A 24,020-nucleotide genomic window follows, 5' to 3' on the forward strand; every position below is an offset into this window, starting at 1 on the left:
GAACCAGACGATTTATCGGGTCATTGGGTCATAGAGTCAACCGTGGGTTAATATAAACTAATTTTATTATATGATAATATATTAGCAATGAAAATAAATATATAAAAATTAAAGTTAATATTTTAAAATATTTTTTAAACATAAACTAATAGTTTTATAAAATATTACTATTCCATCAAATAGTTTGTTTGGTTTTTAATTTTGGGTTTTTTACAAAACCTAAATCCGATTTATATTGGGTCACCGAATTTACCGGTTCAACCGCGGATCCGGATCGGATTCAGAACACTGTTATAAACGCTTGGGCCTGTATGAAGAAAAATTTAAAAGTTCAATATTTTTTCACATTTAACACCAAAACCCATTAACTATAAGTAAAAAAATATTTTAATCATTAAAATAGGATTGCCACATAGTATTTTTCCTCCTAGGGAGATAAAAAAGTCTACTTTATTATATAAGATTATTAATTTTATGATATATTTTTTTGAAAATTGAACTCTTGAAATTTTTATATTTGACTAAGCTAAATAAGGTAATAATATTGTGTTTTAAAAATTGTTTTATATAATATACTATTTATATTTCAGTTTGTGTTTTTATTTTCACCATAAAAAAATTGTAAATAAAAAGAATTGTAAATATAGTGACAGAATTGTAAATAAAAGAAAATATAGTAAGAATGTTGTTTAATTTATTGTAAAACAGTGGCTAAATGTTTAACTAAAAAGAAGTATTAAATATGTTATTCATGTTGCTAAACAATTCTCATTTGTTATTAATTTATTGGAAATACAATGACTAAATGTGTAAATAAAAGAAAATACATATCTCTACTATCCATGTTTCCAAACATATTTCATTAATTCTCTTATCCTTGTTTCCAAACACATATCTCATTAATTCTCATATCCTTGTTTCCAAACATTTCCAATGGGTACTTCAACTGTAATAAGATAAGATATATCTTCTCAATTTACCGTCAATACCTCTTTTTTTTTTGAACGTCTGGATCGATTATTATCGATTAATTATGCTATTACAATGATGAGAATATTACAAAGACGATTATACAGCCGACAATTCTACCATCTTATGAGAATACACGCATGACTGCACCTATCCGAGCCGTCCTATGAGATCTATGTTCGATGGTACGCCATGCACGAAGCTGAAGATCTCTTGTAATCTGTTTCTCCATAAGCTGTATAATTTGATATTTTCTGGGGTTTGAACCCCAGACTTCCGGGTGTAGAATCATTACATGAACCCTTAGTCAAACCATTGGACGAAGGGGGCTTCCACGGCCGTCAATACCTCTTTGTGTTAGCTTTTAGCCCAAACAAAATATAAGTTTTAGGCCTTCTCTTAAAATAACAATCTGCAATATACTCTTTACATGGGCCCTTCTAAATAGCCCAAATAAAACGGGCTGTTAACTCATCTAAGGCCGTTAAATAGCAGGTCGATTTAGCGCAAGAAAAAGAAAAAAAGAAAATCGACAGGAAAATAAACCATATAGAGCCAAAAAGACATAGGAACTAGTGTGGTCGTATAAACATTAATCCATCCTTTACCCCGACAAGGACAAAACTCAAATCAAATCTAACTTAAAAAAAAAGGTTTCAAAAAAATCAATTTGGAGTTCCTCGAGCTAACTAACTATTGTTACCATCATATCATCATCCTCTAACTCTCCCCAGATCCTCTTCTGTTCAGTGTTTGTCTGGGTTTCCTATCCCCCTGTACCCTCAGATCTCTTAAGGTTCACGTTACGCTCCTATCTAAGGAAACTTAGTTTCGCTCTCGACATTTTCATTATTTGCAATCCAACGCCTCAGATTTGGTGATTTTTTTTTTAGCTCATTGACCTAATTTTGACTTTTTGGTCAACTCTGTTATTGACTCACACACACCTCTTTATGTGTGTTGCAGGGTTCTGTTATAGAGGATGCAATTTAGAAGAACTGGTTCAGGATTTCATTAATATCCTGAAAACACACACAAGTTGTAAGAAGAAGGGTGATGTGAGTAGTGTGCCTCTCTCCATATGTTAAGGCGTCTTGGATGGTTAATTGGACTCAGCCAGAGAAGTAGGCAAACTAAGACGCTTGATGCTGAGGCTTACGTAGCCACCAGCAGGGTTAAGCCCGTGCTTATGGTCGACACTGTTCAGGAGATTGCTGTTTATATCCATAGGTTCCATAACCTTGATCTTTTCCAGCAAGGGTAATATATATACCTTAGCTAGCTAGCTTCGAGTGTATATTGAAGCAGTTTTTTTATTTATTCTATGTGGCTAAAATATTTGGTTTTTTATTTACCTTCATACTTCTTCTTAGATGGTATCAAATAAAAATCAGCATGAGATGGGAGGATGGTGATAACAACTCCTCCTCTGGGATTCCTTCACGTGTTGTTCAGTATGAAGGTATTAGCTTTGATTGAGTAGTACACCATTCCTGATTCTGTGTATTTAGAGAGATTTTTTTTTGGTTTAGCTTAAGAATCAATATGCATATGTTATGTGGTCACAGCTCTTGATTCAACCTCAAACGACTCATCTGGAGTGTGGAAGATAGATGATAAAGATAATAGTTTCTTATCACAGCCCTTCCGCATCAAATATGCTCGGCAGGATGTTCGTCTATGCATGATGGTCTCTTTTACTATGCCACTGGAAAGATATGAGGTAACACTCTTTCTTTCCTTGTAATGTGTTGCTAAGTGTTTTACGGCATTGAGTTTGTGAGGCTATTTTGGCTGTGCTGATTTGTTTATCATAGTTAGCAACAATAATCCTCTAGTTGTACTTGGTTGACCAAGAAGACAAGTAGAGTAAATGAGTGGTTTTGAATGATGCAGGGGTCAGCCACATCTGCTGTTATATTGAAGTTTGAGCTTTTATACTCTCCAATTATTGAGAGTATAGATGCTTTTCCTGCAGCAGCGCATGATTTCCGTATTCCTCCTAAAGCTCTCTCAGGCCTGCATTCTTACTGTCCTGTCCACTTTGATACCTTTCACGCCGTTCTTATCGATCTAAGTGTCCACGTCAGTGTTATGAAATCCGCTGCTTACAGACGTCCTGCAGTTTTGTCAAGGTAATTTTTCCACTATAGATGAATTTAAATATAGCTCTTCAATTAATATACGAATAATATGTTTTGTGCAGTGATGCGAGTAATGGTAAAAATGTAGCCAACGGCAGTGTTCAGTCTTCCAAGAAAGTATGTGCTCTTACACGCTTCTGTCATCATTGGCCAAACTCTTCCTTTGATTCAGTTAATTTTGTTGCTCTATGTTCATGAAGCTGGTGTACCTTCTGAACATTAAAAACTGTTGTAGACATATTTTTTTTTTGGCTAATATGGTCTAATACACCTTTTGCTTAGATTGCTTCTGCTGACAAGAAGCTGGTGTCATTCGTTAAGTCCCTACTCGAAGCTCGTGACACGTTGCTTGAAGAAATGCGAAGACTAAGCAAGGCAGTTGGTCAGACAATCGACTTTTCAGAGTTTGTATCCACTATGGACAACAACACTCTTTTACCTGAATCTGTTGAAGACGAAGGCTCAGGAGGACAAGGCAAGCAACAAAACAATCTTGAGGTCCCTTGCTTTTATTTCTGCTGCAGCTTTCAGATTGTTCTTTTTATCTATTATTTCTGTTTTCACTATCTTCTGGAAATATGAGCTTTGTTTCTCCATTCTTTGGCAACAGAAGTTGAATAATCCATTTGATTTAGAAAATGATGAGTGGCTTCTTAACTTCTCCAAAGAGCATCTATCTCGCACGTTCCACTTACTCGGCACTCAGCTCCATCATCTTTGGAATACCTTTCTCGCGTTTCATCGGTAAAATAAGCCTTGCAGATTTCAGATTGTTTATAAGTCATACATTGATCTTATTTTTGTCCTTTTTTCAGGGAGAATAACACAAAGATCTTGGAGTATCTTCGTGATATCTGGACGAGAGACCGAAGGGCTGAATGGTCAATATGGATGGTGTACTCTAAGGTTGAAATGCCGCATCATTTCATCAGTGGAATGGATGATACTTCAAACCATAGCTCGCACAAAAGAGCCACAAGTGTGTTGAAGCTGAATGATGTGAGTTTTAAATTTACAGTGTCTTGTTTCAAAAGAAGGTAAGAAGCTTTAGCTGCTCTCTACTCATCCAACTTGTGACTCTTGTTGCAGCCTTCGCAAGTTGCAGCCACCCGCGCTGAACTTCACCGTCGAAGCATTGCACAAATGCGGGTTTGTTTTTTCTTCTTCTGTGTTTCAGTTACATGTTTTGGCCTCATAAGCTGTAAAACACATTCATTTATGACAAACTAACGGTGCAGATAAACAATCGGGGGATACAAGACATGCATATATTTGGCGATCCTATGCGAGTTCCTATTGTTATAATCGAACGTGTCTGGAATGCACCAAAACGTACTTTCAGTGATAGAACGTGCATGAGACATGTTGATAAAATTGATTCTAGCTTCCTCAATGAGCATGATGACGAGAATGGGTCAAGAAAACATAATACTCCACAGCATAGTGGGCGTGAGCTGAAGATCGTTGTTTTTGTCCATGGTTTCCAGGCAAGTATCTTCTAGATTAATCATTGTATTTTTGCTCAGATTGCTTCTTCATTCAAGTTGATTTTTGTTAATTATTATAGGGGCATCACTTAGACCTAAGGCTTATCCGGAATCAGTGGCTCATGATTGATCCAAAGACAGAGTGTCTCATGTCTGAGGCGAATGAGCAGAAAACACATGGCGACTTCAGGGAGATGGGACAGAGGCTTGCGCATGAAGTTGTCTCTTTCTTCAAGAAGAAAATGGATAAACATTCGAAATACGGTCGGTTGAAGAACGTTAAGCTGAGTTTTGTTGGACATTCAATCGGCAATGTCATCATCAGAACCGCACTAGCAGGTAAAAAAATGCTCTTTTGAATCTCGATAAATTTTTCTGTTTGGTGTGTTCATTCATCATTAATTATCACTTGTGTTATTTGTTGCAGATAGTATGATGGAACCATACAGGAAGTATCTACATACATATCTATCGCTTTCGGGTCCACACTTGGGTTATCTATACAGCTCAAACTCCTTGTTTAATTCTGGACTTTGGCTCCTGAAGAAGTTGAAGAGTACTCAGGTTATTCATCAGCTCACCCTCACTGATGATCCTGATCTCCAGAATACTTTCTTTTACAAGCTCTGCAAGGTAAGAGAAAGTTCTTAGCATTTCATCAAGATTATATCTATACCATTTATATCTTTTTGTTGTCTGGTTCTAATGTCAGTTTCTGAAATTATTTTCAGCAAAAGACGCTGGACAGTTTCAAGAATATAATTCTCCTTTCTTCGCCTCAGGTGTACATTCACTTATACGTTCAGAACACAATAGTAACTAATGCTATTACAAGATTTGATGCTAGTTACAATAAGTTTTTTAAGTGCTAATGTTTTAGATCTGATCCTAACTAACAATATTTTTTTGTTATGACAGGATGGGTATGTTCCATATCACTCGGCTCGGATCGAGTCGTGCCAACCAGCTTCTTCCGACAACTCAAAAAGAGGCGTCGCTTTCTTGGAGATGCTTAATAACTGTATGGACCAAATACGTGGCCCGACCCCGGAAACTCCTCCTCACCACCAGAGAGTGTTCATGCGCTGTGACGTCAACTTCGACACGACCTTGTACGGTCGTAACCTCAACTCGTTCATCGGTCGAGCTGCTCACATCGAGTTCCTGGAGTCTGATGTGTTTGCGAGATTCATAATGTGGTCATTCCAAGATCTATTCCGCTGACAAAAAAAAATCTTGGTTACGGAGAATTGTTTCTTTCTTTTTTGGTGGGGGGATAGAGAAAGATTTGAAACCTGTTGTATAGTAGTAGTAGGAGACAGTTCTTTGGTTAGCTTTTGTGTACACGTACGTAATCGGATGTTACCTTGAAGCAGAAGCTGTTATGTTACCACAACTCTTGTCTCTGTATGGTTTCAACTTTTATTATAGCTTCTAGAATATCGTTGATGGTAATGATTGTCGTAACGCTTTAGATTAGTTTACAAACATCAAGTCACACCACTAACAAAGCTATGCCATATAGAGGGCTTACGTCAACCACAAATTCTCTCATGAATGCATTTGCTTTTTTTAGTGTTTCACTACAACTAATGGCATTACATTGTTAAATGCTTTTCAGTTTGCTTAAATATTGGCTTATATATGTTATTCTGATGACTTCTCTTCAACTATTTCAGGAAAAAGAACTTGTAACATTTTCGGAAATTTCAGCATCCGTTACAAACTCTCCACTGGTACAGAGGGTATCACTTCAATTTACAAGTACGGGGTAAACTATATATCCTTAGATAGACAACAAAGAAACAGAGAAGAACCCGATTTGGGGGATTCCAACATGTGCCTCACAAACTGGATGATGTGTTATTATTTCGTTGGGTAAACTCCTATGGCTCCTCGTGGGCACAAGGATCATAGCCTCAAAGCAAGAAGGAGTTAGGTCCTAGACGCTGCAGCAGCTAAGTTAGTCACACGAGAAGCCAATGCACGAATGAAACAAGGATCGCACAAATAAGCGGTGCATCTCCTTGCTAATCTTCCACCATGCCTTCACACATACCACTCTCGTCTATCTTGCATTAACAAGGTTTGTTAATCAGTGACAAATTTTAAGTGCTTACGTTTGGTAAAAAAGGGAACTAAGACGTACTTTATAGCAAAAAAAGAGAGAGGATGTTATGGGAGAGGGATGGGCTTCTGAATCCTTGTTCGCGGGATAGCCAAGATGGCTACAATTCCGCCAATGAAACCTGCAGCTGCTCCAACTGCAAGTGCTGGTGAATTCCCACCGCCAAATAGTTGGTCCCATGGTCCACTGCCAACAGACACTATTACCTGCAAACATATAACCACAGTGATTTAACAAACATATTTACTTAGTTGGTGATGCCGAGTTGGTAACTTTCTATTCGTGTTTGAATGCGTCTGCCATAAGCATTATTGAAGCAGTGATTCTTTCTTTGGTTCTTTCTAGTAAAAATTCCATTTATTTGTTTAAAGCTGGTTATGGCCAGTGACAGAAGGACACTTTTTTTAAAAGGATGGTTGAGCGAAGCATACCTGTGGGATGACTATAGCCAAATTGAGTACACCCAAAGATAAGCCTGAGACAATAGAAAAATCGATAAGAAACACCACACACTTGTAGAATTAAAGCAATGACCACAATATTTAAAATGATACACACCTTGACCTAGGCCCAAGGACTCGATACGTATGGAAATCAACGCATATGGGACACTGTAAGTTATCTGCGGAAGTGTAACAATAGGCATTAGTAACCATTTAAATAAACTCCATCATAAGATGAGTAGTAGGAAAATTAACAAATTTAAAGTGTCATCATATCTCCAGATTGGCAATAAGTATAGTAAGATTAGTAGCAAACCACAAGTAACATGACAGCAGCATTGCATGAGTAACTTACTGCCAAGGGGATGCCCAAAATTGTAAAGATTAACACAGCAGCAATGACGATCCCAGCAGGAGGTTGTTCATGGCCAATGTAGCCAATGTGATAGGCAACAAATGAAGTGGCAATCATTGCAAGAAAGCAAATAGCCATAATGATGTTCGATATCCCCCAGACAAAACCAGCTCCCCACTTTCTGCAAAGTTTCTCCATGAGCACCGAAGTGATCCCGAGAAAAACAGAGTTCAACATCAAACCAAGCGCACCCATACTGACACCAGCACTATAAGAAGCGCCTTGGTTCGGTTCACCGCCGTAGATCTCTCGACCCATCCAATCAGTATCAAACAAAATAAACGGGAACCAACCGATCCATGTCAGAGCCGTAACAAGCAAGATCATCCAAACACTTCCTGGAAAATATTTGAAAGTGCCGAGTATCTCGGTAAGAAAAGCTTCATCTGTTCCACTTGATTGCCCATGTGCGTCAGAGGCTGACAACGACCCGAGAGGCACCTCATGAGCCGCTGAGATACTCAAGATCGTAGTTATCGCAATAAAGACCACGTCTATATAGAATGCAGACTTGAGATTGGCGCATTCCACATTGCATGCAACGGTCTTGGTAAAAGGGAAGACCTTGTACCAACCGTTGTATGATCCAGTAGCGTAGCCAAGAATATTTCCAACAGCCATAAATAGAGAAAAGTAGCCGTTTGCTACTCTGGTTCTGCGATTATCATTCTCTGAAAACAGAGATTGCACAATAATTAAAACCAAAACAGAGTACTCTTTTTTTTTAATACTAGAAGGTTCGGTCCAAACCACATCATGTAATATTATTAGTTCCGTGTCAGTGTCACCCGAACTAAACCTCTGACACAATGGTCAAGGTCAATATTAGTTAATTTTCACTTTAGTATTTTTTGTAATAACATTAATACTTAATTGTTTCCAAGAATTATAAATTTGTGCACATTCCATGTTTCTCCAAGATCACGAGGTTATACTTAGAAACACAAAGAGGCAGAGAGATTTTACCAGTAAGATCAGCGAGGAGAGCTCTACAAGGACCTTGAGTCATGTTATTAGCCACGTCAAGAATCCAAAACCCCAACACGAAAGCCACGATCGCCCTCGGCTTAATCCTCCTCCCTTCTCTATCCCCAAACGCCCACCCGATATCCGCCGCGTGTCCTATGACCAAAACGGAGATAGCGATGGCCACGGCTCCGGCGACGATAAACGGTCTCCGGCGACCGTACTTGCTCTTACACCTGTCGCTGCTGTGGCCGACGAGAGGCTGCACGAACAGTCCAGAGAGCGGGCCGCAGAGCCAGATCACGCTGGCCCAAGCGTGTGGGATCCCCAGCTCCTGCACGTAAGGAGTGAGGAGGGAGAGCTGGAGCGCCCAGCCGAACTGGATCCCGCACGCGACGGAAGCTACGCGGAGGAGCACGCGCTTCGAGACCTTTGGTCTAGCCACGGCGGGACGAGAAGAAGGATTAGGCGGTCGTGGCAGAGGTGGACTGTAACACCCCGACCGCCCACGGCTAATGGGCCACCCACGCCCGCTCTCTCGGCCCGTGGGCCCCATCCCATCCGACGGTCGGTCGTTAATTTTTCAAGGCTCGAAATCATTGTTTACTAACCCTGCAATCACCACCCGACCTTTCCCCGTGCTTTGGCCTCACTCGCACGCTATCGCGAATCACTTCCCGATAGGTCACCCATCCTTCCACTACTCCAGCTCAAGCACGCTTAACTCTGGAGTTCTTTCAGGATGTGCTCCGGAAAAGGTAAGTCAACTTTGGTGACATAGGTAGCCAAATCAATTCTCTTAAGCCTTTTCACATATCACAACTCGGGATGTTACAATTCACCCCCTCTCAAAGAACGCAACGCCCTCGTTGCGCCCCACGACAGGTCTCAACACGCCTCTCAGGTCAGAACTGAGACGGCTAACCAGCTCTGATACCACTTGTAACGCCCCGACCGCCCACGGCTAATGGGCCACCACGCCCGCTCTCTCGGCCCGTGGGCCCCATCCCATCCGACGGTCGGTCGTTAATTTTTCAAGGCTCGAAATCATTGTTTACTAACCCTGCAATCACCACCCGACCTTTCCCCGTGCTTTGGCCTCACTCGCACGCTATCGCGAATCACTTCCCGATAGGTCACCCATCCTTCCACTACTCCAGCTCAAGCACGCTTAACTCTGGAGTTCTTTCAGGATGTGCTCCGGAAAAGGTAAGTCAACTTTGGTGACATAGGTAGCCAAATCAATTCTCTTAAGCCTTTTCACATATCACAACTCGGGATGTTACATGGACGGTTGCGTGTCGGTCGGTGGTGACGAGGTTGATCGGAAGTAGACATCTAACTCACTCTCTCTCTCTCTCTCTCTCTTTGTTTCTGTCTTCAACGAATCTCTATGAGAGAGCACACACTTGTTTGAGAGTAAAGCTAAGTGGTGGAGAAAAAGGTGGCAACTAGAAATCATCATGTGGGTCTGGGGTTGTTTTGGAATCTACTTTCTAAAATTAGGTTCGTTTTTTAATTATTTGAAAATTAGTTAGGCGATTTTGTAAATAGTAAAAGTATTATCCTGTAAGAAGGCACGTAAAAAGAGGAAATGGCAATCGTCACTTTCCACTTTCGGCGTTCACTATACGTAGAGCGACGTCAAGTATTCTGTTTCTTTTTCTTTTTTAGTGAAGGCAATAACGTCAAGTATTCTGTTTTTTTTTTGGTCAAAACGTCAAGTATTCGGTTTATTTCTCTTTTTTTTGGTGCAAAAGCTTAAAGATGGAGTTTGGTTAGAAAAAGATTGAGTTCTAGTGGGCAGTGTGAACCGTACACGTGAATGATTTATCCCATACGTTACGGCTTAAGCGTATAACACGAGGATGCCAACATTTGACCAATCCCACTCTAAAGTAAGAAGTAAGGACACGAGAGGGTGCCAACTTTTAACCAATCCTCACTCTAAAGTAGCAGCATCTTTTTGTTGCACAAAAAAAAAAAAAGCAGCATCTTTTTATCTTAAATTTTAAATGTTAATAACCTTTAAGTGAGTAACCTTACTTAAGTTAGTGGAAATTTCATGGCTATATGCAGGTTCAAAATAAATCAAACAGTTTTATTCAAGAAACATGGATACCTAAAAAAGATTCCGAACTTTTAGTTTGTGATTTTGAAGTGGCTGGACCATAGTTAGATCCCAACAAATGACATTTAAAATTTGGCAACTAATCAAATTTTGAAACCAGCCAAACTAAAGATATATATTCTTCACATGCTAAAAGTTCTTTGAAATGAAACATTCCTCAATTCTTTTGTTACAAGCAAATGAAGGTTAGGCCCAGCAACGTGTGAATAAAACTCTTCTGGGCTTAACTGATGAGGTTTTATAACCCAAATATGAAATACGAAACCATACACAAGAATGCCCTTTTGTCTTCTTAAATAATGCGGGCTTTAGAATTATATTTTTCACTTGCAAAAAGAAAATCCAAATCTCTTTTTTATATGCAAACGAAGGGTAGGCATATAATCGAGGCCCAAACATATGTGAACAAATCTCTGGTGGGTTTAACGGATGAGTTTTCTTTTGTCGACTGTATTCTATTAATTTTTGTCTTCTTAGAAACCGACTTTTTTCAGTTTTATTAAAGAAAGAAAAAAAATGCCGAGTGAGTTTAAAAGGCCGCAAAAAGAAACGCGGCGAGTGACGAGAACATGGCCGCCCGCGTAAGGAACGAGTTGAATAGGATCTGTTGCGACCGACCGTGCGTCGCATAGCCAACATGTGCCATCACTTTTTTTCCCAAAACGTATATTCTCACTTCTTTGTCGTCACGTTTTAGAATCTTTTTTTTTTCCAAATTGAATTATATTAATGGCCTAAGGCCCAAAAGAGACAAGGCCGAAGCCCAAATCCCATACAACCCAAATTAACCAAAACCCAAGCGAGAATATTGGGCAGCCTAAACCGAAGGAAAGTGGGCCAAGGCCCAAACCCACACAAAACCAACCTCCACCGACACTTCGGTGCACACAACCACGTGTCACGATCCACGACCAGACGGGCACACGTGTTACACGATCATCTTCAACCGCCGAGCCTCGCCGTTGCTTGTTGCTTGTCTACTCCGGAGACCACGACCGAGACCCACTCGTCGTCGCGAATCCTCGGGTCCGATACCAACTTAAGACCACCGTAGAGCTTCACCGGACTTAACCCGAGATCTCCACCCAAATCAACGCCGTTCGCCTCTACTTCATCACCAAATCAAAACGCCAGAGAGCCTATCTCGACGACTCGAGAGCTCCACCAGATCCGACGCCGAAACCCACAGATACGCAACCAAACCAAAAGAAACCGGAGCATAAAAAGCCTCCCACTGAACACACAAACTAAAGCCACATGTTCTCCTTTGACGGAAAGGAGCAACATCGGTGCGCCAAAGCCGACCGTCCACCGAGAAGACGGTACGACGACGGGAGCAAGATATCCAACCGAAGAAATAGAAAAGGACGGAACTTTAAAAGCGGGAGATGAAAACAAGCAAGAAATGCGGACCGACGGTGGCTGTGGAAGCCCACACCGTCGGCCGGAAACAGTAAAGACGACGGAGCTCTCTCTTCTCTGTTCTCTCTCTCGTCACGTTTTAGAATCTTTTACTACATTTTTTACTGAATATTTATCTTACATATGTTTTTGTCTGTCACGTGTCAAGCATTCTTAATCTATTTGTACTTTTTGATGTAAGAAAAAGATGATTTCACCTTTTTGACAGTAACATAAACATTATAAATAATCCAACACAAACATTATAAACAATCATTTCTAACACGAATTGAATTTGGGTGGCAGAAATTACAGTCGCAATCCTTTTACCATTAGATCAATTCAGCCGAATTGATTCTATTTGCACTTTTTATTTCTTCAGCTTAGGACGCATGAACCATCATCATTCATCACCGTACCAACTCTGCTTGGCCATACATAATTAAGGGAATTACTTGGACAGACACACATAATAATACGCCATATGTATCCTAAATTTTACTGAATTCTCAGCCATTGCATTGTTTTCTTACTCACATACAAGAAAACATACATGAGTACAACGTAATACTTGGTTATATTAATCTTTTTAGATTTTAGATTAACTTGTTAATTGTGTTAGCATCATATAATACGTAGAAAATCTGAGACTAGACAATCTTTTTCTTCCATAAATTAACTGGTTATTAGAATAGTTATTGGTTTATCAACACCAAAGTTGGTGGAGATAAATATTTTTTCTCTAGAACTTAAGTGTCTGTCAGACAAGACTTACACAAAAAAAGAAAAAAGTTTCAGACAAGACAACTGTAATACTTTTATTTTTGTCAACAGACAACTATAATACTAATATTAATGTATATATTTCTTAGTAAATAAGAAAAAGATGGCGCGAGACCTAACTGGAGCATTGATGAACCATTGTTCTTTTTCGTTTTGTCCAACAAAAAAATCCGCACAATAAACTAAAAACCACGAAAAATTATAAAAGAATTGAAGTCTAAGATAGTATTGTCAGAAAACTGTGTTTCTTTGCTTACATATGTCGTCTTTCTTACATGACATGTGCCTTCTACTTTTAGCAACATATGTCGGTACCTTTTCAGATGCATTTTGAGATAATGCCATAAAATTGTGATGCAACCCTGACATAGTTCTAGTTAGGACTAGGAGAATCCAAAAATAAAATATTCCAACCAGGACTATTAACAGTTGGGGTACATCATCCTAAGTCCTAACTTGATACCCAATAAACGATAACTACACAGATGTTTTGTAAGATCTGAAAACTATACTCTGTTTTAGTTTTAGTTAGGGGATTATCTTGCTAAAGTTACATGATCAATCAGTATATAATTGGAAATTACATAGGTAACAGTGATTTCAGATTAATGATTCTATTGATTTCTTAACAGTGTTATTACTGTTAACACACATATACCAGAATTTTATTCCAATACGAACTATTTAGTAAATGGTTTCAAGTTGTTCTGATTGTCTGATCATACTTCTGTTGGGATAAGCTTGAAGTAGCTTGAAGAGCAAGCTATTACTTTCCTACCGAGTTATGGAATAGGAAATTATATATGTGTGTTGTTCCTAATGAATTTAGGAAATTGTGAGTTATATATAAAGAGATGCATATGATGTTGCATAACTAAATAATTGTGAGATTGAGAGAGTTTGAGGTTTTGAGTTAGTTTCCTCAAGAAATTAATAAGAGAGTTATTCTTATTAAACCTAATTGTGATTCATTCATTGTGATCCTATATGTGGTATCAGAGCTATAGTTTCGATACTGGATCTCTAAAAAGGTTTTCTAGTTCGAAACCTAAATTCGAACTTAAGAAAACGTCATGGCAAATTGTAATGGTTATGACTGCGAATGTAAATTTAGACTCGCCGGAGTCTTACAGGGATAAAGAGATAAAGACGAGGAGTAAGATTGCGATTCAAAGAATCCTCACACATCGCAAATCTATGAAGAAGAAAAAGAAGAGGAAACCAAGTGTTAAAAGACGTGATTCTGAAACTGATGATGATGGTGGAAAGAAATCGAAGAAAAGGAAGAAACACAAGGTATCTGGTGGTGAAGATATAGTAAACACGGGAATCTTCAAAGATAATCAAAGCCATGAGAAAGCACTCGTGCTATGTGATGATGATATTGATAAGAGAGATAAGAGATGGCGTGTTGTTTGTACAACACACAAACCTAAGAAGAAAAGGAGTATGCTTGCAAAGATTGTGATGAAACGTGGTGTACAGTTAACGGCAAGTGAGAGACTGGCTGAAGATTTCAAGAAATTGACAGGAGGGATACTGCTCTCTAGGAACAAAGACTACTTGGTTTTCTACCAAGGAAAGAACGTTTTGTTACAAGAAGTAACTGAGACATTGAAGGAGCAAGAGAAATTTGTAAGGATTTTAGGAAACAGAAAACAAGAGGCACATTCAAGAGAAGGATCATCGACTCTGCATATTGTCAAAAGTACTGAACCTAGTAATGAGTTTGTTCCTTCTAGTATCATTGGTGAAACACTTGACACAACAGGTAAGTGGAGAATAAATCAGGACGATGGTCACCATGCAGAAGAAGTGAAACAAGACGTTAAGAAACAGAGACATAAAAATCTTGTAAGGAAGCTGAAAACAAAATTTTATCTTGCTGAGAGGAGACTATTAAAAGCTAGACGTGGTTTGGCTAAGGTGGAAGAGTGTCTACAGCTAGCAGAGCAGGGAGCAGATTTAGAAAGCATAAATTGTGAAGAGGGTTTGTGTTCCGCAAGCGTTGTTTGAATATGAAAGCTCTCTTACTTATAGGTATGGAAGGAGTGTCTACTGGCACAATTGGGAACATAGGAATAGAGTATAAGAGTTTGCTAATGTTGAGACTGAAGAAGAAGAAGGCTTTAGCACGTCCCATCAAAGTGCAACGTCGCGAGGAATTTACAAAACACACTTCGGCAATGCGTACGAGAGCAGAACGGCTGGGATCTGAAACTGAACTTATGAAGAAAATAGCAGACTTCAAGAGAGTGAAGAAGCTTATAACAGATGTAAGATTCGAGCATGTTTCTTCACGGGAAACATTGTTATCTTCAAGAGAGCAGATGAGAAAAAAGGAACTGTTATTAGAAGAAGAATTTGAGAAAATCGAGGAGCAAAATGTAAGTGTGTTGTCGTGTATGCATATCTTCAGTGATGCTCGCACCGAAGTAGAAAGTGAGAGAGTAAAGCTCTCAGTCTCTGAGACTAAGGAATTTGCACATAACTTGGAAATTCATCTAAGTGCATTGGAAGAGAGAAAAAAAAACATAACAGAGATGTCTTATAATCATGAAGAGGAAGCAGAGGAGGAAGAGAATAAGATGATGTCAAAAGATCATAAAGCTAATGGATGTGAACGGTCCGAGTTTCTAGTCCTCTGTCAATCTTATCGATGTGACAATTCTTACTTGGGAATGTGACTAGCAACTTATAAGAAAGAATGCAAGGTACAAACACATACCTTCACAGTGTTTAGGTGGCCACATGGCCGGACTGAGAGATACAAGAAACCAGAAATATGTCAGACCTACTCCAAGTTGAAGAAAATATGCCAAGTCTGTCAAGTTGATCTTGAGAATAATCTTCTTGTTCAGGACAGAGACATGGCACCCAACATTACTACTCATGGGAAAGAGAAGCACTTTAGTGCTATAGAGGAAGATATCAATCATAAGACAGCTCTACTGGAGAATGAAACAGATCAATTAGTAATACTATGCTTAGAAGATTTGAGGGGTCAAAAGCTCAAACAGATGGCTGAATTAGATGGTTTTTTGGTGGAGAAAACAAAGTTTCAGGTTGAGAGGGAACTCACTATTGCAAAAGAGGAAGAGTTACGAATAGCAATAGAGAACATTGCTCGGGAAGTTTTCTTGATATATCCCATGGAAGAGAGTGATAACATCCTGGAGGAAAGGGAAGGCAGACGAGTATCTGACGAGCCTTATACACTTGAAAGTGGGGAAGAGGTTAGACCTTTGATGGTTGAACTTCCTGCGGATTCTGTGGAAGCTAAAGTCACCAAGAAAGTGAAAAAATCTGGTGAAACTTTTTATAAATACTTTGCCAATAGTGAAAAAATCAGGAGAAACGATCGCGCTTCTGAGCTTTCCACTTGGATGGACTCTGTTTTGTTTAAAGAGAAAAATACAGAAGCAACCAGACAGTTAGAAGTGAAACTGAGAACGAGGAGGCCAAGTAATATTTTTGCAGAGAAGGAAAACACTGGCGTTGCCGAATCTTGGCGGAAAAGAAAGAGGCTGTTAGTAAAGCCAAGCACTTCCAGAAACCTTATCAAAATTGATTCTGATACGGAATCTGATAGTGACCGACATGAATATTCTGCTGAGAAACGAATAAATTCTCCGATTAATAATGAAAATATGAAGGACTGTGTTTTAGAACAAGAAGAAACATCAGCTCGTAAACATCCTCGAGACTCTGCAACAAAATACTGGGATGATGATGAAATAGAGGAGTCTGAGAATTGGAGTCATAAAGCTGCGTTTAAACGCCCGAGATCAGTTAATGCAGATGATGAATCAAACTTCGAAAAACTCGATTCAAGAAGAGATGAGACGGAAGCAACTAAGAAGGTCTCTGCACATGTTTCTTGTGTCATATGCTGGACGGGGTTCAGTTCCACTAGAGGCATTCTCCCTTGTGGCCACAGGTTTTGTTATTCGAGCATCCAGAAATGGGTAGGACGTTTGGTTTCCGAAGTGCAAAGATTTGAACTGTTTCGTCGAGCTGCAATTAAGATTCATGAAATTACTGAGATACCAATTGTTGGAAATATTGGTAGAAGGCAATGTATTAACTCGGATGATGGCATGAGCGTGGCACATATATTTTATGATGGAGAAAGATCAATTGCGTGGGGTTCAAACAAACAAGAGACTGTTGTGTTACCGTCAAGTGGAGCTGAAGACATGGCTATGGACAGAAGCTATGGAGCAAGCTATATGGCTTCTAAAGTTATATCGGTATACACCCGGTGGTGAACAAAGAAGAAGCGTGATGAAAACCTTCGGGAAATCAAAACTCAAGGAAATGAAAAGAATTATCAGAGTTCAAGATGTAAGTGAAGATGAGTTCAAGCTTAAGGGGAGAATGTTGGGATAAGCTTGAAGTAGCTTGAAGAGCAAGCTATTACTTTCCTACCGAGTTATGGAATAGAAAATTATATATGTGTGTTGTTCCTAATGAGTTTAGGAAATTATGAGTTATATATAAAGAGATGCATATGATGTTGCATAACTAAATAATTGTGAGATTGAGAGAGTTTGAGGTTTTGAGTTAGTTTCCTCAATAGATTAATAAGAGAGTTATTCTTATTAAACCTAATTGTGATTCATTCATTGTGATCCTATAACTTCACTCCCACAAGACCAAAAAAAAATGTCGCAAAACTCCATTTGGGTCGCCGACAGAAAATATAATTTCCATCCAAGAACCGACATATATTATATAAAATAATTGTTAAAAATATTTTAGTTGGTCAAGTCCAAAAGATTGTATATAAATCTTTGTATACAAAACACGTTCCAAACGCACCAATATTCACTCAGTACTCGAGTGACTAACTGACTACTCAAACGTAGACAAGAAACATGCCAATCACCAGCAGCTCCCAAAGCTTCAGCAGCTTCGTTAACGGTTGGCTAATTCGTCACAGGTATTTCGTCGAACAGCTTACGTGCGCTTCTTTACTCACTCTCGAAGAGCAACAATCTCTCGTGACCCAGTTTCTATCTCACTGCCTCCAATACTACCAAGAGAAATCCTCCGCCGTCTCCCTCGCCGGAGACAACGTCTTCACCTTCTTCTGCCCGCCGTGGTTCACCTCTTACGCCAGACTCATCCTCTGGGTCGGCGATTTCAAGCCCTCGCTGGTGTTCAAGCTCACGGACTCCTCCGTCGGCGACCTCACGCGCGACCAGCGGGACCGGATCTCGAGCCTCCGGTCGGAGACGAGGAGGAGGGAGAGGGACGTGATGCGGGATTTCGCGCTCGCGCAGCAGAGCGTGGCGGATCCGCCGGTGATGCTGGCGGCGAGGCGGGTCGGGGCGAGGGGGATGGTGGACGGGGAGGAGTTGGATTTGGAGGAGGCGATGGAGGCGCTCAAGAGAGGGATGGCGAGGGCGATGAACAAGGCGGATGAGCTGAGGTGTTCGACGGTGGGGAAAGTGGTGGAGATTCTTACTCCGTCGCAGGCGGTTAAGGTGTTGAGGACGATCGGAGAGCTTCATCTTCGTTTGAGGGAGTTGGTGGGTTTGGAGAGAGACCACGAATGAGTTTTGAGATACAACATTGAGTTTTGCTCTGCTTCTTCACTACTTTTTCATTTGGATCTGTTTGGTCGGAAACATTCACTTTGATGATTTTGATGTTACAATATTTTGAAGTGATGATGTAGTGTTTGGTTTTTGTTTCTTCAAGAGACTCACCAATTTTTCCATCAGTTATCAGTTATTTGAAATTACACAATCGACAAAAAAGTCAAAATGTCAGAAAAAAAATAAGAAGTTTGCTTATGATGGTGGTTGGGCATGTCAATGCTAAAAGGTGACTTACATGCTGACATGTTAATTTGTTCAATACGAGACGTGTAATCTTTTTTTTTTTATAAGGTCACGCGTTTTGATCTTTCGTTTCGACTTTATAAATTGGTGAACTTTAGGCCTTCATTGAAATTCTTGCGGCCCAGTTTTCCCCGCAGCAGCTGCTAGGTGAGGAAGTCAGTTTGATGGGCTTTTCCATAAGCCTGTTATAGTGAACAGACAAAGCTCATTACCCACACATACAACAATGATTTTCTTTTAAAAGTCTGATCTTCTGAGCAGAATGGATGGGAATAAATTTGGGTTTCACTATAACGTATATCTATACTTTGAAAAAGTATCTGGATATGAGAATTTCAATTCAACCTCCAGAAACCACAACAAACACATATGTTATCACCAAACTAAAATAAGAATGTAGTGAAATATTAAAACATTCAACCTCCGAATCAGAGCAATATACCATATAATACACCTTCTAAGCCCTCTATAATTCAATAGTTGTTCTTTAGTTACTCGAGGATAAGATTAAAGCAAAGGTGGAACAAAGTAAAGAACATTTGCTGCATCCATTTTTAGGTTAGTAGAAGTCACACGACACGCATTTGTAATATACGAACTTTTAAAAGAGTGTGAAGATAGCTTCTGAGGAAAACGATGTGCTTCTGATTTTTATTTTTTTTGCTAAAAATGTTCTTCTGATTAATGTCAAGGAGTAACATAATTGTTTCATTACGTTGTGTTTTAAATTAAATAATACCATTGAAAGAGTGATAATACGATCAGTTTGACAATTTGACTTTACCAAAAAAAAAATTGGTTTGCTCCAAGTCGGGTTAAGGAAAAATTTGGGACTCTTTCAACCTGTCAAATAGTAGAGTTAATATGTAATAATTTGCTAATTTTAGATAGAAAAATATGGCCACACTTCGAAAATTAAATAAAAATATGTAATAGATTAAGATAATTTGAGCAAAATTGTTGAAATAATTTAGTAGTTTTATATGGGTTTTAGAAGAGCTATTATTGAAAAAAAGTAAAACGTGTTTACAAATTTAATTAAAGGTTCTAGATTACTCATAGATGTTTAAATGTGTTAGAATTTCTAAGTAGAATATTTTGACATGTGGTGAAGAAAAATAAAAATATCTCGACATGTATTTCACGACAACGATCTTTAGTTAATCTCTAAACAAAGACTGAAATGTAATAAAGTTCAAAGATAAACGAGTAACGACCTTTCCAGACTTCCAGTTCAAGGCAATATATGTAAACATTTCTTTCTTGGAGTTGTACGATGTCTTCTGTCTCCTTTTTTACGTGATCCGGTCCATTTTTGGCTCTAAGACCCCAAATGGAAATACTGAGTGAACAGTTCTATTGCCATGTTGTTATATATATTGAATTATGTATAGGATTTGAGTGAATATCTCATAAATAAATAGTGAAAAGTAATAGAAAAACAGATAACCAATTCTCATCTAAGAAATGTTTATATTAATCTAACGAAATACTTAAGAAACTAGAGTTTTAATTGATAGTTCAATTTCATTTTAAAATAATAATTCTATATTTAGTTATATTAAAATATTAATATAATTTTTAAAGGAAAAATCTTTTAAACGATAGAGACGCTAATAGCAAGTGACGAATGAGTCAAAAGTTTGACTTATTATTGCATGAAATTTTACGTAGAAAATCCACGTTCACATGTGTGGTCTTTGAATATTTCGAGTATATAAGGAAATCAAAGAAACCCATCATTTTGCCTAACAATATCACCATTTAACTATAAACTTGACATCAAAGAAAACCCTAGAGATCTTATATATTCTTCCAAAATACCTTCTCTCTGAAAGGTTTGATATATGCGGTTACAACAGATTTTAGTATCCAATAGTTGATAAGTTATCGTTATTAATAATAATGCTTTTTGTTGTTGCGTTGTCTGTGCATATATATATATATATATATATATATATATATATATATCTATATTGGACTCGTTAAATTTCTTATTTCTTAAACAAAACATTGAAAACATTTAATGTGTAGGAATGGATACAAGATTCTTGTACCCCTTGGAGAGCTGTAAAATCATCCACTTGGTAAGTCGCAAATTATCAACAAAGTTTTTACCAAAAAAATAAAAATAAACACTCAACAAAGTTGATTAACCACACGCAAGTCACTTTTAACATTTTTTTTGTTAGTATATACTAATCATGCTTATTCTTTTGTTTATTCAAGTTGAGACATGGACAAGCGGTTCACAATGTGGAAGCCGAGAAAGATAGGAATGCGTTGTTATCTCCTCATCTTTTTGACGCTCCACTTACTGATCATGGTCACCAACAGGTAAAGAAGAAATACTAAAACATTAGACCTTTATACATCGATCGAAATTGTAATATGCACCTGCACCTTCATGCACCTTTGCGTTTTGTTGATCAGTGGTGGATCGTAATCGATCGAGTTCATTGTGACCCGTCACATACTGATTATCGAGTTGGTTCTGAATTGAATAAAACCCATTCATTCTGATTGACTAGCTAAGACATATACATGCTAGGTTGCTCCTTATCTAGTTCATTTTCGTTGTTTTATGTATAGTAGAGTGAGATAGAGAAAATAAAAACTGAACTCCCAAATTTTAAATCGAGTAAAATCCATAACTGAAAGACATAAATCTCACGCATTATTTCTAATCGCTTAATGCATCTCTAAAGGTTGAGAACCTCCGTGAACGTGTTGTTTCAAGCGGGCTACTAAAGAGGGTTGAGCTAGTTGTAACTTCTCCTTTGCTGAGGTAATATATATTTGCATACAAGTAATAAAGGCTTTAAAGTTGATTATTTTATTTCTGTTGTGTTCCTTTTTGTTTCATAGTGACTTGGACTAATTAAATTTTCGTTGTAATATAGAACTATGCAAACCGCGGTTGGTGTTTTTTGGAAATGAAGATAAACAACCAAATATGACAAGCAGCCCTTCCATTTTGGCACTTGAGGTTGCTCGAGACCGTAATGTATGACTGATACATGGAGAATTGTCTCTTACATTCAGTGCTTAAAACAAACTCATGTGAAAGAAATATTCAAAATCTTTTCTCAAAAAAAAAAAATATATATCGAAAATCTTTTAGTCAAAAGAATAATATACATATATATCGAAAATACTATAAAAGATATGTATGTGCACCCAGGGAGTACGTCCTCCTGATATGAGAAGAAACGTGAGCGAGTATCAAACTATTTTCCCCACCATTGATTTCTCTCAGGCAAGTAGTATCTTCTCTCACTTTTCCTTCATTTATAAAATCTTATTCTTTTTTTTCTGAGAAAAAAATAATCTTATTCTTGGAAAGCTATATAACATATTAAGCTAATTTCTCAATATATTATCAACGATACATATGATGATTTCTCTAACACGTATATTCTGGATGATATTATAGATTGAAAGTGAAGAGGACAATCTATGGAGGCCCGATGTTCGAGAATCTGAAGAAGAGATTTTGGCGAGGGGGTTAGAGTTCATGAAATGGTAATCCTTTTGAATCTTAACTTCGTGAAGTTAAATAACATTGGCATATAGTGAAAAGTATATTAAGAATTTTCTATTATCAGGTTATGGAAGAGACCAGAGAAAGAGGTTGCAGTTGTTAGCCATGGCATAGTTTTGCAGCACATGTTGTATGTGTTCGCAAACGATTGTGACGTGTCAGTTAGACATGAACTTTGCAAGAGGTTTATAAAAATATATGATATCCTTTCATCCTTTGCAGTGACCAACTTATTAATTCTTTTGTATACTTATAATTAAGGATAGGTTATGTGTTTCTTACAGGTTTGCTAATTGCGAAATTCGTACTGTTGTGATTGTAGACAAAAGGTTAGTATGATCTAAATCAGGAATAATTTATAATAATTAATAATAATTATCCATTTCTTGACCTTTGTTTTTTTTGTTATATTTTTATTTTTCAGCTTTAGTTCTTCTACGGAGATTTGATTCTACGGAGAAAATTTCAAAGAGTTTACAGAGCCTTTTTTTGGGTCAAAATGTTAGTTTACAGAGCCTTTACTAAAACCCTCGTTGAAGAAGTTATTTAATAAATATTTTATTGTTTTATTCATGAAGTTCAGTATTGTTGAGCTTCTTCGATTGCCTGAGCCGCTCGCCTTACGCCTATCTACTTATAGTATTCTGCATATTTTTAAAAATGTATTGAATAAAGAGAAATTTTCGGTTAGACATATTGTCCTTGAGTTTGCAGATCTACTGTCTGCAAAGACATATTGTCCTTGAGTTTGTTTTTGAGTCTGTAGCGTGGCCCAGTGGTCTTGAAGCTGCTACAACGCTAATAAGGACCCAGGTTCAAATATCCCATGTAGCCATCGAATATTTTACGTCCTTCCCAAGTTGAGTTAAGCGTGGCGTTAGTGTCATCGAGTCCCTTGGTTAATGGGTATTGGCGCCGACTGGTTCCGGGCCAGGAGATTAGTCGGTTGAGTTAAGCGTGGCGTAGGTGCCATCGCGTCCGCCTTCGAACCTCCTGTTAAACAAAAAAAAAATTTAAAAAAAAGAAAAGAGTCTGTAGCGTGTGTGAGATGTTGTCGAATGGAGTGTGGAATACGGCCGGTTTTGAACTTTTAATTTTTCGATCGAGTTGTTTGTAAGCTGTAACTTGTAAGAAAAGAGTAAATTAACTTGTAAGAAAACCAAAAATGGATTCTCAGATAGAGCAATATATATCTTTATTTCTTAAAATAGTATTTATTTTATTTTACCGAAATAATGATTTTTACATATATTCTATTTGTTACATTGTAAAAAGTGTTTCAATTTTTTCTATTTAATTTAATAAAATATTTTATAATTATATGTCAAAATTCAATTTATTTATTTTATGTGACTATTTCTACAATATTTTTTTATTATTGGCTACAATTTTATTCATTACTCCCTTCGTTTTTAAATACATTATTAGAGAAAAAAACTGTTTGAAATTAGATAAAATTTTAATTTTTAAAATAAAATTTATGACTGATACTGATATTGTACCAACAATGATATTATGCAGTTTAGTTTACTATTGGTATAAATTATGAATAGATGTACAGTTAATGATGTTCTTGTGTTTTAAATGTTTTTTAATCTATGTCTACTTTTATAATACTATTATCTATTAAAATGGAGGGATATTAAACAAATGTTAACATAAAAATTTCAAAAATACACAACCTATATATTTTCTTAAATTTTAAGTTATTATCCATAATTTTTAAAAAAACAGAATAGACAAAAATATAATATACG

At 37.7% G+C, this 24,020-nt stretch overlaps 5 protein-coding genes across 8 annotated transcripts; 4 read left to right on the forward strand and 1 right to left on the reverse strand.

The window, feature by feature from the left end:
• The first annotated feature begins 1,569 nt into the window (after positions 1-1,569).
• Positions 1,570-6,055, forward strand: LOC108811508 (uncharacterized). 2 transcript variants are annotated; one of them, XM_018583568.2, is made up of 15 exons: positions 1,570-1,846; positions 1,936-2,229; positions 2,343-2,431; positions 2,538-2,692; positions 2,866-3,104; positions 3,176-3,230; positions 3,396-3,611; positions 3,724-3,857; positions 3,929-4,112; positions 4,203-4,262; positions 4,352-4,600; positions 4,681-4,939; positions 5,028-5,233; positions 5,332-5,382; positions 5,519-6,055. In XM_018583568.2, the coding sequence occupies exons 2-15, from the start codon at positions 2,051-2,053 to the stop codon at positions 5,822-5,824; spliced, it is 2,382 nt and encodes a 793-aa protein (XP_018439070.1). In that variant the 5' UTR covers positions 1,570-1,846; positions 1,936-2,050; the 3' UTR covers positions 5,825-6,055. The 2 variants fall into 2 exon arrangements, with proteins under 2 accessions (XP_018439070.1, XP_018439077.1); XM_018583575.2 differs by having other exon boundaries at positions 1,570-1,765.
• A 218-nt stretch (positions 6,056-6,273) lies between these two features.
• Positions 6,274-9,905, reverse strand: LOC108841128 (sucrose transport protein SUC4). Of its 3 annotated transcripts, XM_057006031.1 has the most exons (7): positions 9,817-9,905; positions 8,553-9,040; positions 7,527-8,257; positions 7,287-7,350; positions 7,160-7,203; positions 6,750-6,934; positions 6,274-6,668 (listed from the first exon to the last, which is right to left on the reverse strand). In XM_057006031.1, the coding sequence occupies exons 1-6, from the start codon at positions 9,888-9,890 to the stop codon at positions 6,776-6,778; spliced, it is 1,560 nt and encodes a 519-aa protein (XP_056862011.1). In that variant the 5' UTR covers positions 9,891-9,905; the 3' UTR covers positions 6,274-6,668; positions 6,750-6,775. The 3 variants fall into 3 exon arrangements, with proteins under 3 accessions (XP_056862011.1, XP_018469419.2, XP_018469426.2); XM_018613917.2 differs by lacking the exon at positions 9,817-9,905 and having other exon boundaries at positions 8,553-9,523; XM_018613924.2 differs by lacking the exon at positions 9,817-9,905 and having other exon boundaries at positions 6,274-6,672; positions 8,553-9,523.
• Positions 9,906-13,953: 4,048 nt separating this feature from the next.
• On the forward strand, positions 13,954-17,267 carry LOC130495640 (uncharacterized). The gene is made up of 2 exons (XM_056987066.1): positions 13,954-14,810; positions 16,052-17,267. The coding sequence occupies exons 1-2, from the start codon at positions 13,954-13,956 to the stop codon at positions 17,136-17,138; spliced, it is 1,944 nt and encodes a 647-aa protein (XP_056843046.1). The 3' UTR covers positions 17,139-17,267.
• A 274-nt stretch (positions 17,268-17,541) lies between these two features.
• Positions 17,542-18,570, forward strand: LOC130509830 (protein RESPONSE TO ABA AND SALT 1-like). Its single transcript, XM_057006041.1, has one exon. It carries the CDS (start codon positions 17,748-17,750, stop codon positions 18,429-18,431), a length of 684 nt encoding a protein of 227 aa, XP_056862021.1. The 5' UTR covers positions 17,542-17,747; the 3' UTR covers positions 18,432-18,570.
• A 2,185-nt stretch (positions 18,571-20,755) lies between these two features.
• On the forward strand, positions 20,756-22,884 carry LOC108859780 (phosphoglycerate mutase-like protein 1). Its single transcript, XM_018633691.2, is given in 10 exon segments — positions 20,756-20,806; positions 20,949-21,056; positions 21,428-21,507; positions 21,623-21,647; positions 21,649-21,726; positions 21,904-21,978; positions 22,156-22,244; positions 22,328-22,447; positions 22,548-22,592; positions 22,688-22,884. Coding segments are annotated over 10 exon segments (696 nt in total). The 3' UTR covers positions 22,713-22,884.
• The last annotated feature ends 1,136 nt before the right edge of the window (positions 22,885-24,020 follow it).

The sequence above is a fragment of the Raphanus sativus genome, chromosome 1 (assembly GCF_000801105.2).
Source record: "Raphanus sativus cultivar WK10039 chromosome 1, ASM80110v3, whole genome shotgun sequence".
NCBI classification, from domain to species: domain Eukaryota; kingdom Viridiplantae; phylum Streptophyta; class Magnoliopsida; order Brassicales; family Brassicaceae; genus Raphanus; species Raphanus sativus.

Excerpts from the sequence above, each read along its gene's own strand:
- LOC130495640 (XM_056987066.1), top strand. The coding sequence starts at position 13,954 with ATGGTTATGACTGCGAATGTAAATTTAGACTCGCCGGAGTCTTACAGG. Across the intron at positions 14,811-16,051 it reads AAGGTGGAAGAGTGTCTACA|GGAAGGCAGACGAGTATCTG; the intron begins GCTAGCAGAGCA and ends CCTGGAGGAAAG.
- LOC108811508 (XM_018583568.2), top strand. The coding sequence starts at position 2,051 with ATGTTAAGGCGTCTTGGATGGTTAATTGGACTCAGCCAGAGAAGTAGG. Across the intron at positions 3,231-3,395 it reads GTGTTCAGTCTTCCAAGAAA|ATTGCTTCTGCTGACAAGAA; the intron begins GTATGTGCTCTT and ends CCTTTTGCTTAG. Across the intron at positions 3,612-3,723 it reads AGCAACAAAACAATCTTGAG|AAGTTGAATAATCCATTTGA; the intron begins GTCCCTTGCTTT and ends CTTTGGCAACAG.
- LOC108841128 (XM_057006031.1), bottom strand. The coding sequence starts at position 9,890 with ATGTCTACTTCCGATCAACCTCGTCACCACCGACCGACACGCAACCGT. Across the intron at positions 8,258-8,552 it reads TCTCCTCGCTGATCTTACTG|AGAATGATAATCGCAGAACC; the intron begins GTAAAATCTCTC and ends CTCTGTTTTCAG. Across the intron at positions 6,935-7,159 it reads TGGCTATAGTCATCCCACAG|GTAATAGTGTCTGTTGGCAG; the intron begins GTATGCTTCGCT and ends ATATGTTTGCAG.
- LOC130509830 (XM_057006041.1), top strand. The coding sequence starts at position 17,748 with ATGCCAATCACCAGCAGCTCCCAAAGCTTCAGCAGCTTCGTTAACGGT.